The sequence below is a fragment of the Talpa europaea genome (genome assembly GCF_964194135.1).
Source record: "Talpa europaea genome assembly, chromosome: 6".
NCBI classification, from domain to species: domain Eukaryota; kingdom Metazoa; phylum Chordata; class Mammalia; order Eulipotyphla; family Talpidae; genus Talpa; species Talpa europaea.
The window spans coordinates 99,883,705-99,897,044 of record NC_140072.1 but is presented as its reverse complement, the minus strand read 5'-3'; the positions used below and the strand labels follow the sequence as shown (position 1 = coordinate 99,897,044).

At 39.9% G+C, this 13,340-nt stretch overlaps 1 protein-coding gene across 1 annotated transcript; it reads right to left on the bottom strand.

Annotated features, from left to right (window-relative positions):
• Positions 1-10,622: 10,622 nt before the first annotated feature.
• Positions 10,623-12,738, bottom strand: KBTBD7 (kelch repeat and BTB domain containing 7; the record flags this gene model as incomplete). Its single annotated transcript, XM_084234576.1, has 1 exon — positions 10,623-12,738. The coding sequence occupies exon 1, from the start codon at positions 12,663-12,665 to the stop codon at positions 10,623-10,625; it is 2,043 nt and encodes a 680-aa protein (XP_084090702.1). The 5' UTR covers positions 12,666-12,738.
• Positions 12,739-13,340: the final 602 nt, after the last annotated feature.

Genomic DNA, 13,340 nt, shown 5'->3' with positions numbered 1-13,340 from the left:
GAACTAAAAACATTTTTTTATTTCTTCCTCAATTCTGTAATGTGACTTTGCTGCAAGTTCAGGCCTTTCTTTATCCAGAGTTCTTAGTAAGAATGGAGAAATTCCAGACTGACTATCCTACGGTACATCATATCTATATTGGCAAATCAAATAACTATCAAGCAGAACAATAGCAGTTTTACTTTCCAAGTCCTATCTTTGGCTTGGGTGCACACTGGGAAAAAAAAATGGTGTAGATTTCATCATAAATGCTACTCAGGAGGCAAAAGGGTATACTAAAGAGTGCTTGATTTAAGAGATAGAAAACACAGTGCTAATTCCACTTTCACTAGTAACTCATAGTTTGACTCGGTCTGTTATTTAAAGGTCTTTGCATTGAACTAAAGCAGATCTCTACTATTCTGATTTTTACTAACAAAAAAAAATCAAGAATCAGCTGGTGATTGAGAACAATATTCATGCCATTTAAAGGTTATTTTTTATTTATTTTTTAAGATTTTTATTTATTTATACAAGAACTGCCATATAGGTCAGAGGCGCGGGAGGGTGAGAGAATTCACCGGAGACAGAGCAGGGAGCAGAACGGGCAGACGGACGGACCGAAGACACTGCTGAGGGGAGCACCGGGCAAGCCAAGAGAGGTCTGCTGCGCCTTGTGGGTTTCTCCCTGGCTGGCTGGGAATCGAACCCGCGCCGCTGAGGCTGCGGACAGCTTCACAGCGCTGTGCTCACTCAACCCGCTGCGCCACCGTGGAGGCCCCAAGTGTTATTTTTTAAATTGAAATTTTAGTAGTATATATTATATTGTTAAGATCTAGTTCTATGTTATAGTAACTCTTCCAATCTTATTTTTTTTTAAGCTCTGCCCAAGGCAATTTAATTGCTGTTGAGTGGGGAAGAGATGAAGTAGACCCTGTGCCTACAGCTTCACAAAGTTTACCAGTTAATAGGTTCACCCTATCCTCAAGCACACTTCCCCATGTTGCTTGTAAAGCCCCATGCTTATTGCAAAGCCTTGTATCCTAACTCAAAGAGATATAAGCTCTCTGAAGTCCAAAGCCATACCTAGACATTCATTCCCATCTATACCAACTCTCCCCCTCATCCTCCAGTTTTGTAGAAGAGGGGTCTTGATTCTGTTCCACTATAATCCTGCCACTTGTTCTTTGCCAACTGGGCAGATGCCCCTCATTATTCTATGATTTTTGCCTGAGCCAGTCCAGTGTTTTAGAATCATAGCAACTAAAAACACAACCTAGATATTCTCTCCCTCACTAAGAATTGCCTCTCTCTCCACAGAACAACCCATGCTTGCTGTTTGTACTTTTCTCTCCTCTTCCCATGTGAGGGAAGCTAGATTACTGTGGACATTGTCAGTTGTCCTGCTGGGTGTCCCACCATCTGGATTTGGCTGATTCCTTCTTAGTGTTCTTAATTTGTCCTTCTGGCTGTTATCTTTCTTGTAAACTGAAGTTTGTTCTAATGGCTGAATTAGATTCAGGTTCAACATTTTTTGGTACTTTATTTTTTTTTCTAAAAAACAAGAGTTTTCTTTTTATGAAAACTACTAATCTTATACCTGTATAGGAAAAACCTCAGTTCTCCTTCCTTTGTCTCTTTATGTTCACAGTACTACCACACTCACACAGGAGGCTTCACTTCTGACATTTCTGGCCATCTAATGTGAGTTTTTTTTAATTCACACCAAGAGTAATTCTCCACAATGTTAGCCGAGTGTCCTACAGTTTAACTCAATTCTGATACTATCTATGTGGAGATAGTGTCAGATCCTACAGGTTAAGGGCTTAGTCCCACAAAACTTCACTCCCCACAAAACATGCCATTTGCTAGTAGTACCCAGGTTACCCAGAACTTGTGTCAAACTTGACTACAAAACAGAGGTTCCCACAACTCCTCTAGATATTGGGATTCAGATGACAGGGTTCACTGCATGGGGTTCTGGGATCCCACTGAGAAATAATTCAGCAAACTTTCCCATTCATCAGCACACAACAAGTTAAGAGAAAAAAGGAAAGAGATGCCGGCAATCTTAAAAGAAGATCTGCATTTTGAAAGGCTTAAGTTTAAGAAAGAGACACCTGCGTAGACACAGATGTGCAGACAGCTGCATTTTGCCAGAGCAAGGGGTGTTCTTTTATAGTGTTCCTTGATGAAATTACTGTGGAATTTATTGCCTTGGGGTCAGATTGGCTTGATCTTCTATGATTGATAATCCTCTTTACCCCTACCTCTAGCTGATAATCTTTTCAGATCCCACCTCAGATTTCTGGAAACTTCTAGAGTGATTTAAGATTCATTAATCATTCCTACCCCCACTTCTGGTGTTTATCCTTGTGAGATCTTACATCCTGTTCTAAGCTTCCATCACTTGGGGTATGATTAATTTGCTAGCACATCTCACTGAAATACATCTAGTTTATTAAAGGTGATTAAGGATACAGATAATTTTGATTTAAGCAAGGCCTTTCCACACAGCCACGTGTTTATTTGTCCTTGCATTTTTCCAGGTCTGTTTATCAGTGTCTTTATAAACATGTGGTTGATAACTTAAGTGCACCTGCTTTTCCATCAGTCAGGATCTTTACAATCTCAATACATATAACATCTCTATTAGGATCACTACAATATTAATATATGACACAAGGATTTTGGTAAGTTCTATAAATAGTATTTCCTTTTATCTCACAGTTGTTATGTTAGAAGAGCTGTGAGACTTAAATTTATGTTCCTATTAGAGGGGAGTAAATCCATATTTGGCTTGTGGCTAATAAGGTTTTATCTCATTCATTCTAATCTACTCTTACCAGACTGCTGCCCACAAGCAGTTGTTCTAATAGAAACTTCTTTGTAAAATACTACCAATGACCTTCTTACTGCCAAGTCAAATTTCTGTGATGTGACATTGTTAACTCTACCCTGAGAGTAATAGAAGATGTGTTACTGAGTTGATTACTGCTGTGGAAGATGGGGGTCCATCAAGATGGGGACCCTCTAAGAATCTACATGCACTTCAGAATTGTCCCTTTCTTAAAGTTGGAATGCTGACACAAGTATCTACTAATTCTCACCCTCTGTTGCTTAAGGACTGCCCTGGGAGTATTTACTTCTCACTTGAATTCCTATGCTGTGGTTGCAGCTGTGGTGGCCAGAAAAGGTCCTTCGGAGAAAGCCCTGAAACACCACACATACACACACACACACCCCCTCAAAACAAAACTAGAGTAAGGTAGGCTGGGAGTGTCTGCCATAGCTGCATTTGAAATCAGAGGTTGGTTGAAGGGTTGTAATGTGGGTCACCACACGCATCTACCAGTGTCTCTAAATCTGGTCTGACTCCCATATTCTCAAATTCACTGAACCCAACACCATCCACTTAGTCACCTGGGAGAGAGACTGCTAATTGCCCAAACACTTTCCTTTTCTTGCTTTTAGTAACAGTAAGAGCTTTAAGATGGTAGGCTTGATTGGTAAAGAATTGAGGGGATTGGGCCTCCCTGGTGGCGCAAGGGGTTAAGCATCGCACTATGAAGCAATCCACAGCCTCTGCAGCATTAGTTCAATCCCCGGCTAGCCAGGGAGTAACCCATATGGCGCAGCAGACCTCTCCTGTCTCGCCTGCTGCTCCCCTCAGCAGTGTATTTCAGTCAGTCTGCCTGTTCTGCTCCCCACTCTGTCTCTGGGGAATCCTCTCACCCCACCCCCTCCGCATCTCTGGCCTGTACCCCAGCTCTTGTATGCATAAATACATACATTTAAAAAAAAGAATTTACCCAAAGGACATAGAATCATTAATTCAAAAGGGCACCTGCACCCCTATGTTTATAGCAGCACTTTTTACAATAGCTAAGCTATGGAAACAGCCCAAATGCCCCAAAATAGATGACTGCATCAAGAAGATGTGGTACATATACACAATGGAATACTACTCAGCAGTCAAAAAAGATAAACTCACTCGTGCAATTTGCAGCAACATGGATGGAGCTGGAAGGGATCATGCTCAGCAAAATAAGCCAGAAAGAAAAAGAAAAATACTAGATGGTCTCACTCATAGCAGGAATTTAGAAAACCTAAATAAGGGATCAGGAGAAAGACTAATTGTAATAAAATAAAAATCAGAATCAACAAGCAACTGTTAAGCCAGAGACACACTCTGGGGGGGGGGCAGGTAGGAGGGATTACGGTCAAAATAAGGGGGGTGGGAATTGTATGAGGACTATAACACCAAGATGAAAAACCATACATTGTGCAAAAATGAAAAAGAAGTAAGGGATTTAGGGAAAAGATTCTGAAACACTGAAGGCTTAATTCCTGCCATTTCTAGGAAAAGCTGGACTGAGTTAGGGTTTAATGACAAGGATGTGCAGGATGTGTGTGCGTCTGTGTGTGTATGTGAAAGGCACTGAGAGATGCCTATTTTGTAAAACAATTTTTCAGCATTATGTGGAATTTAACTTTTGGACGTGAATTTATTGTGGAAGGAAGATTTGAGATGACCATCATAGCAATAAATGCAGCCTGCATGGTTTTGTGAATTGTCGTGTTTAAATACAGGAAGCCCATCTACTGACAGCATTTCCTAGTTGACTTTGCAGTTGGGTATGATGATAGGGTTATGTTTTCCCCAATGGAAAAATGACAAAAGTTCTTTAAAAAGGACTTTTTAGTTAAGTCCTTATTTAAAATAATATTTCTTCTTTCCAACAGGCTGCAAGATAGATAAAATTTTGGTGAGTGCATGTTTCCCAAGAGGATGTACACAACACGCTAGAGTTAGGGAGAAAGCTGTAGGAACCTGGCCTCTAAACAATCTCGAGGTGGGACAGAACCACCTTACCAATAAAGGTGGTTATGCTCGCTTCTACACTGAATGGAGAGAGACATATTTCTATCTTATATTAAAGGGCCTCTTTGTATAGAAGTTTGGTCTATACTCTAACATATTAGCCAAGCAAGAAAGTTGGCTAATAGTATAGTTCTTTTCTCACACAGGCTACTGTTACCTTACCCACAAACAATTATAGGTCCAGTTTATTCTTTTAATGTTAGCTGGAGTGGTGAAAAGCTATTAAGTAGTCATAGGAAAGACATGATGAGAGAACAGAGGCAAAGTAAAACAAACAGTTAAGAAACAAGCAAATAAATGATACCACGAGTTCAAATGTAAAACAGACTGTAGATGCCTATATTCTGGTTATCACACTTTAAGATTTCAAAGAGAAGTAATCTCAGAAAGTTTAGATGACTGACATAGAGCTGCAAACTTTATCCATTTCCAATTTATGAACATTAAAACAGTTAAATAATTTTAGTTTACTACTCTTCAATCATGTTTTATATTTTTCCCTCATTTTAATACAAATTGGTAAAAATGACTTTTGGCAAAGTACTGGTTCCTAGTTTAATGAGCAATGTGTAGCAAACTGATTATATTTTCGACAATATATTTTTATAGTATGCACAGCTTTATTAGAGCTGTGCTGTTTCCCCTGTGAGGCAATTTATAATGCTTAGGTCAGTGTTCCCCAGTTTGCACATTTTACCAATTTACAAGTCTTTCCTTCTTTTCTTTTCTTTTTTTTTTTTAATAGAGGCATGTTTTTATTTTATTTATTTGTTTGTTTGTTTTGTTTATACATGCACTGGGTACAGTCAGAAGCGCGGGAGGGTGAGAGAATTCACCAGAGCCAGAGCGGGGAGCAGAGCAGGCAGAAGGACCGAAGTACACTGCTGAGGGGAGCAGCGGGTGGCAAGAGAGGTCTGCGCGCCATGTGGGACCCTCCTCCGGTGGCCGGGGAGCAGCCGGGGATCGAACCGGCGCTGCAGAGGCCGCGGGCAGCTTCGCAACCCAGCGCTCAACCGCTGCGCCACCGGGGAGGCCCTCTTTCCTTCTTTTCTTGACAGACAGTATAACAAGAATTTGTTTAACTAATTTCAGAAGCTCAGAAGAAACTTAAAAACTATAACACTTGTTCACATTTTTAAATAGAAGTAATTGATTTGAAACTGTAAACATAAATTGGGTTAATAAAAAAATCCTTAAAGCAGATTGCTTTTATTCATTCATTCATTGTTCAAACCAGTAAGTATTAACAATATTCTATGCCAAGTCCTTTGCTAGGTGGTCTTTTTAATTTTCATCTACAAAATGAGAGATACCTTCATTACTGAGTCATTGGCTCAATTAATGACATAAATAGCATGCACAATTGTTTAGCAGTTAATGTTAGCAACTATCATTATCAACATTATGCTATGCTACTTATTACGTTAGAGGTTTATTTTTGTGCTTAGTTTAGCCTTGTAAACATGATAGTAAACATGGAACTCAAATTTTGTAGTTTACATCCCTGTATACTCAGCAGGATATAATATTAGATATTGAAACTTTACAAGAATCACCTTATTTGGGGATTAGCAAAATATGGGCCCAAATTATCTTTGAGGCCTCTGGAATATAAGAAGATTTTTTTTTTTAATATCAAAAGAAACCACTAAGTGCTATGCATCAGACATTTTTCTACAAACCACACATACACATACTACAGCTCAAAGTGAGGTCATGAAGTAGGTTCTGTTTTTCTCTATTTAAGAATGATGAACTAATGAATAGGGAGAAGTTAACTTGTTTAAAGTCACTTAAATAATTGGTGATAGAGTGAGACTCTGAACATAGGCAGTCTGACTCCAGAATACATTTAAGCACAAACATCGTCATTCATAGGTCATTTTATGGCCAGAGCACTTGTGGATTCAATTTTACATCTTTCATCAGCATAGATTATCCTGTTTCCTTTACATAACAGGAATTTATCTGTAGTTGTATTCTTTAATTAACTTTTAACTAAGGTAATATTGGGGTGTAAATTGCATTTTAAAAAAAAATTTGTGAAACCAATGAAATTAAAATTCCAGTCCAGTAAAGAATATTTTTGTGTTGTCTGAACATTTTCACTGTATTACAAATATATTAAACTAAAATTGTTGTTCCAACTACCTTATTTAACCTCCACATTAACCCTATTTTTATCCCACTTTAAAAGATGTTAACTGATGTTCAGGGTTAATTTACGTCACACAAATACTAAGTAGCAGAACTGAATTAAGATTACTTGACAAAGTATACTATAGACTTAACCACTATGCTGCACTGCCTACAAGTTATCACTTCACTCCCAGTAAATATTCACCACTCCCAATAAAAGCGCAGAATGAAGTGTTGCTTTTAGAACTGCTATGTAATATTTTTAAAAACATTTTATTGAAATAACATTATATATTTTTTAAATGTACAGCATATAAAGCAACATCTGTATATACTACATTTTGTTCACCACCAAAAGTCTAGTTTCTATCTTAACTATGCTTTTAAAAGATTCCTCATAGGGAGAAGCTCTTTTCCAACCCACATGTTTAACAGCTCATTATGAGATAAAGAATTCTTGCTGTGATGTCAGCAGTTTGAAACATCTGGACCATATACATGAGACCTAATATATACACAGCCTTCCTAGACAATAGTCATATCACATTTCATATACATTTGCTCATCTGACTCATCATTTTCAATCATTCATTAACATTTAGTTATTTCATGAGGAAATTTGCATTTCAGAAATGTCAGTTTTGCCTTTGTTCTATCATTAATAGTCACATCCCTTTCAGATGGTAAATGTATATTATTTCTATGACTTTATTTTAGGAACGACATTTCCCCTTACAAGCATTTGAGCAACATTCCTTGTGAAATATTTAGAACTGTTCTTGAGACATTGTCCTAAGTGTTCTTACCCTGGTGTGTGGAAGAACTTCAAAAGTGTCATAACAACCTTGAAATTATGAAAACATGAACATGCACATTTTCCTGGGGAATGGGTCATAGGCTTTCATCAGATTCTCAAGAACCAGGTATCAAAACAGAAAAAAAAAGCCACTACTCAACTAGAAATAGAAAGGAAACTCTAACTTAAATTTAATTCTACACTCAAACAAGTTGTTGAGTAGTCTTTTATCCTTTTGAAAACACCAGTCATTTATCATTTGAATTTTTAAAGTACTTGAAATAACTTGGATTCTCTGAGCTTTTCAGACTACAGGCACACAGATTAAAAACAAACAAATAACCAGGATCATTCTAATCTTACCAATAGTAGTACTGCTATATACATTATAGTGAGCATTTGCTAAAAGATGTGCCAACTAATTCTAAAACTAAGACAAAGGTACTTTCCTGTCAATAGGGCATTTCAACACTGCCAGTTGTGTCATTAACTGTGCAAGCAAGAGCTTTGTACATTTAGCAGAAACACTAAATTAAGAGGTCTGAAGGTCTGGGTTATACTGCCCCTTTTATTTGTAACTAACCATGTACAAATCACTTATCTATACAATAATGGTTAAAATCTATTCCCTAGTCCCAATATATCATAAAACCAAAATCCTTCCCAAGAAAACCTCTTTTTAAAAGATATTACTACTTTGTAACTTATACTTAACTCAAGAGTTGAGAATGACAAACTAGAGAATATGTCTCATAAATTGGTTGCATACTTTAATTCTGCAGATGGATAATCTAAGATCAGCATTGGCCTGTTTCAACTATACAAAACAAAAAGTTATAAACAAAGATGTTATTGGCCAAGAAAAGTTCACCAAAAAAATAACACTATTTAAATAATTTTCTATATCAAGAGCAGTGCTTATAACATCCCTGACACTGAATGGAAAAAAGTTACTTTTAGACCAAAAAGTAAGTGTGCCTTCTAGAAGGAGCAGGCATCACCAGGGCAAGAATTTTACTGTACTAGAAATAATGTTAAACAGGAATGTCTGGTGAATTCTTCAAATGAAAATCAAAATAGCTAAGAAAACATGGTTTGTAATCTTTTTCTTCTTCCTTTTCTCTTTTTCATTCAAAATTCAGTTCCCCATCTCTGAGCACACTTCTCAGTACTAAGCCAGGGTGTAAGAAATGTCAGCATTTGATGACTATAATGATTGAATAACACAGAATAATTAGCAAGCTACTGAACAAAGCTTCAAGAAGATAACTCTAAGTGGGTACAGAAAAATTATAGACCATAAACATTTGTAAAAGTATATGATTTATCATGTGTTTATGTAGTGACAACCAAATGTATTAATGGACTCTCAAAATGTAAGCACTTATATATTCATATAAGCAACAATGTCAATTTTATGCAATTTAGTCTCTATTTCTGGACATTTCCTTTATATTATGGTGACAAACAAAGAAACCAGAAACCCAAACTGGATCATAGTTCACAAGTAACCTAGTAAAATAACCATGTATGCTGCTGCTTACTGAAATATTTTAGAGGAAGCATACCTTCACTGTTGGCCCCAATGTCATCATCCACTTATGGATGTTTTATAATTGCTCATTTTTAATACAAAAACAACTTCAAGTTGATAAACATGTACAATAACTTACAAAACTGATAGAATCTGTCAATGCTACACAAAACAGTTCTATGCACAGCTTAATGGTTTAATGTTCTCTTCTGGCACTTTAGAGTTGATAGACACAATAATTACTGATTTCAGTAAAATACTTTTAGCTTAATTATTTTCAAGACCACTATTGCCTCACAAAAACATTTAGAATAAATCTATTCTTGCTAAAGTATCCCCTAGGATAAATACCAAAAATATACACTTAAAATAATTTTGGAAAGTATATAATCTTTTTAAGATAAGGCATGACCATGGATGAAATTTACATTACCTGGTCATATGTCCGGTGAAAAAGGATTGTTCCTCTGACTCCATGAAGCCTGTATCAGTTATAGATTAAAAATATGAACTTAAAAGAAAATTACCTGTGTGTGTATGTGGGGGGGAGGGTGGCTAGACGATTATTTAAATAATTGGTGACACGACTAGAATGGATATTTTTATGATGGAAATATGGTCACATGTAGCAAATACGCATTTTATATTCCAAAATTAAAAGTGACATTTCTTCTAGAACATTGGAATTTACTTTCTTTGAGTTCTTAAGATCATTCTGTACATGAAAATGAAATCACTATTCAATAACCTTTACATATTTATCTCCAGGTTTTTGTTTTGTTTTTTGCAGAAGGGAAAAAAATCAAACCAAAATTTAACAAGCTATATTAACCTAGAATACTAAGACATTACATCCAAAATTTAGAAAATCTACTACCTTCATTATTCTAAAAGAAAAATACAAACCTTCAAATCCTACTAACCTTAAATCCAATTTTATAAAATTTAAGAAGTTAAATTCCTAGCATCACTAAGTAGAATTCAAAAGTTAGAGAAAACTGAATGAGATAATGAAAATAGAAACTAAAACAACTTGTAAAATAAACTTAAATGATGAAAAAAATTCCCAAGTATTCAAATCAATTATATAGTTCATCTTTGCATATTTTAATCTCAACTTTTTGCACAGTAAATTATTACATAGGCTGATTTTGTGGACTGTTTAAATTGTGTAACATTACATTAGTAATCCATTGTTACCTTTTATAAACCAAATCTGAGTCCTAAACAACTTTTTTCCTTACAATACATTCCATAGCAGTAATAAACATCTTAGTGTTTCAAAATATTTACAAAGAACCCTGCTGATGATCCTGTGCATTTAGCTGAGGTGCTACCTGTACCCAAACTTCATCATCTGAAAAAGAACTTGAGCTCCCTGACTCAGAGTCCAGCTCACTGAATCCATCTAAGTCCCATTCAGTGCTAGACTCACTCCGTGCATCATCTTCCTCAGTGATGAAACTCTGACCAGGTTCAAGGCAGGAAGGATAAACACGAGCACAGAGGCAAATGAAGCCAGAGTCAAACTGCAAAAGACCTAGCATGGTACCTATATTAACCCACTGGTCTTCCCGAGTATCATATTCATACACAGTCACTCGGTTTTTTTTCCACTGTGGGGTGGTAGAAGTGATAAGCAGCAACTTTTGGCCATGGTTGACGATCTGGTAGTTGTGGGTCTCTGAGTCCAAGGGAATATTACTAATCTGCCTCCATTCTCCCCTGGCTGGGTTATAGACCTTCATGACAGGGATGTCACAGATACAATAGATCTCATCATTGAAGACACAGGCTTCCTGAAAGTCACTTCGTTTAAGAGAAGCACAGTTCAGCCACAAATTATGACTAGGATCATAGCAGAGCATGCGCTTACTGTTGACAGCATAAAGATAGTTCTGAACCACTATCAGTTCAAAAGAATAGAAGGAATGGGGTACAGGTGCCACCAGTGCCCACTGGTTCCTCTGAACACTGTAGCATTCCACTTCCTTTAATTTAACTCCAGTGATAGGGTCTCGCCCACCCAAAATGTAAATATAGCCATTGAGATATGCCACATCCATGCCTTCCCGGCACAGCAAGCGGTCTGCAAGTTGCTGCCAACTGTTCTGGGCTGGTTTATACACCCAGAGGTCTTTCCTGGGCTGGGCGGCTAGATAAATGTCATGGTCTGGAGAAATACAGACAGCTGAGGAGGTGATAGTCTTAGTGTGAGCCAAGCTGGTCAAAGGTGATGGCATTGTGTAAATATCTCCTGAGTATGGGTCATAGCAGAGAAAGGGGTCTCTAGGGTGACCAAAGAAGATCACCATCTCCTTGGCGCACATACCCAGCCTCTGGGGGGGATTTTCTGCTGCAGATACAACAGAGCTGCTGCTGGTCTCCGGCTTTGGCACCACAGGCTTGTACAACATATCACCATACCGCAGCTGCAAGGCTCCTTCGATAAGGTCAAGGCAGTACTTCTTCACAATGGTGTTGGTCAGCAGCCCTTCCAGGTAATTCCGATCCTCATTAGTGAAGTGTGTCCAGCGCACACACTTGAAGACTTCTGCAGCGCTGGGACCCCGCTCCTTGGGAGCTGCCTCCAACCACTGCACCGCCACATGACACACTGTCCGCTCACTCTCGATGTCCAGACTATCCAGGCGCAGGACAGTCAGCATCTGGGCCAGGGTCAGATCTGCCAGAGTCTCCTCCCGAATCGAACCCATGCGGCTAAGCTGCTTGAAGTTGTGGGCTATAAAGGACTGGGCCTGTGACCGCAGCTTGTGATGGTCAAAGGCATCTGCGAACTTGAGGATGGCGGTGCAGTTGGTCAGGTCCAGGCGGCGGGCTAGGAAGGAGGCACAGGCTTCCCGCACATATTCGAGCTGTAGCATGTCCGAGGCCGCATAAAGGCGCTGCACGTTGGCCTCACTCAGGGACACCCGGCCCGTGTAGCAGTAGTCCACCAGCACCTCGAAGGACTCGGCGTCCACATCGTGCATGGTCACGCTCGCCTGCTGGCTCTCGTACATGCCGCCGGTGAACATGCTCTTGAAGTAGGGACACGCGGCGGCCAGCACGTTGCGGTTGCAGAAAAAAAGGCGGCCGGTGCCAGGCCCACTGCCAGGCGTGACCACCTCGATGGTCACATCGCACAGCAACCGCGCGTCGTAGAAGGACTTGAGCTGTGCCAGCAGGGCGGCCGAATGGGCCGTGTCCTTCAGCTCCTCTGGGCCAGTGAAAAACGCCGAAACCGAGGGCTTGGAAATCCTCTTGGGCCTCCGCCCACCGCGGGGACTGGCGAGACGGCGAGAGCGCGGGGCCTCTTCCCGGGACTGCATGCTGGCGATGGCGGCGGGGGGCCGGGGGAGAACAGGTGCGCCGAATGGACTCTGACTCCTCCTCTCTCCGGCGCTAAGATCGCCGCGTCCCTTCCCAGCCTCCAGCAGGGGCCGCACTAACTTCAGTCCTAGCCACGGTGTCGCCTCCTTTTATCGCGTAAACCGTGTCTGACTCACCCTTTTCAGTTCCGCGCCCTTTCTCAGCCTCAGCTCGCCCTCACAGGAACCGCTGGCTGGGGCCCAGGGAGCCGCCACTGCCGAGCCAGCGAGACCGGTAAGAGTCCGGAACCACGACTCCCACGTTGCCTTTCGCGTCGCGAGGCATGCTGGGGCCCTCCAGACTCGTGGCTATTGGCTGACAAACAGAAGCCGCTTTGCATGATGGGAGTCGTAGTTTGAGAGTTCTCGCGAGGTTTCTGGGGAGCTGGCGTGCTTTAGCTAACAATTAGAGACGTTGGTTCGCGGTTGGTGGTTTAGAGCTTTGGCGTGGGAGTCCCGGGTGGGACCGCCCGTGGGGTCCGTGAACTTCTGTCTCTTTGAGAACTTTTCTCTCTTTGTAAAATGGGGGGCATAGTATTTCCTAGGGGTGTGAGAGGATGGAATGAAATAAATTACATAGATTCTATGAGGCTTCAGTAACTATTTGTTGAGTAAAACAATAAGTGTTTACGCCGT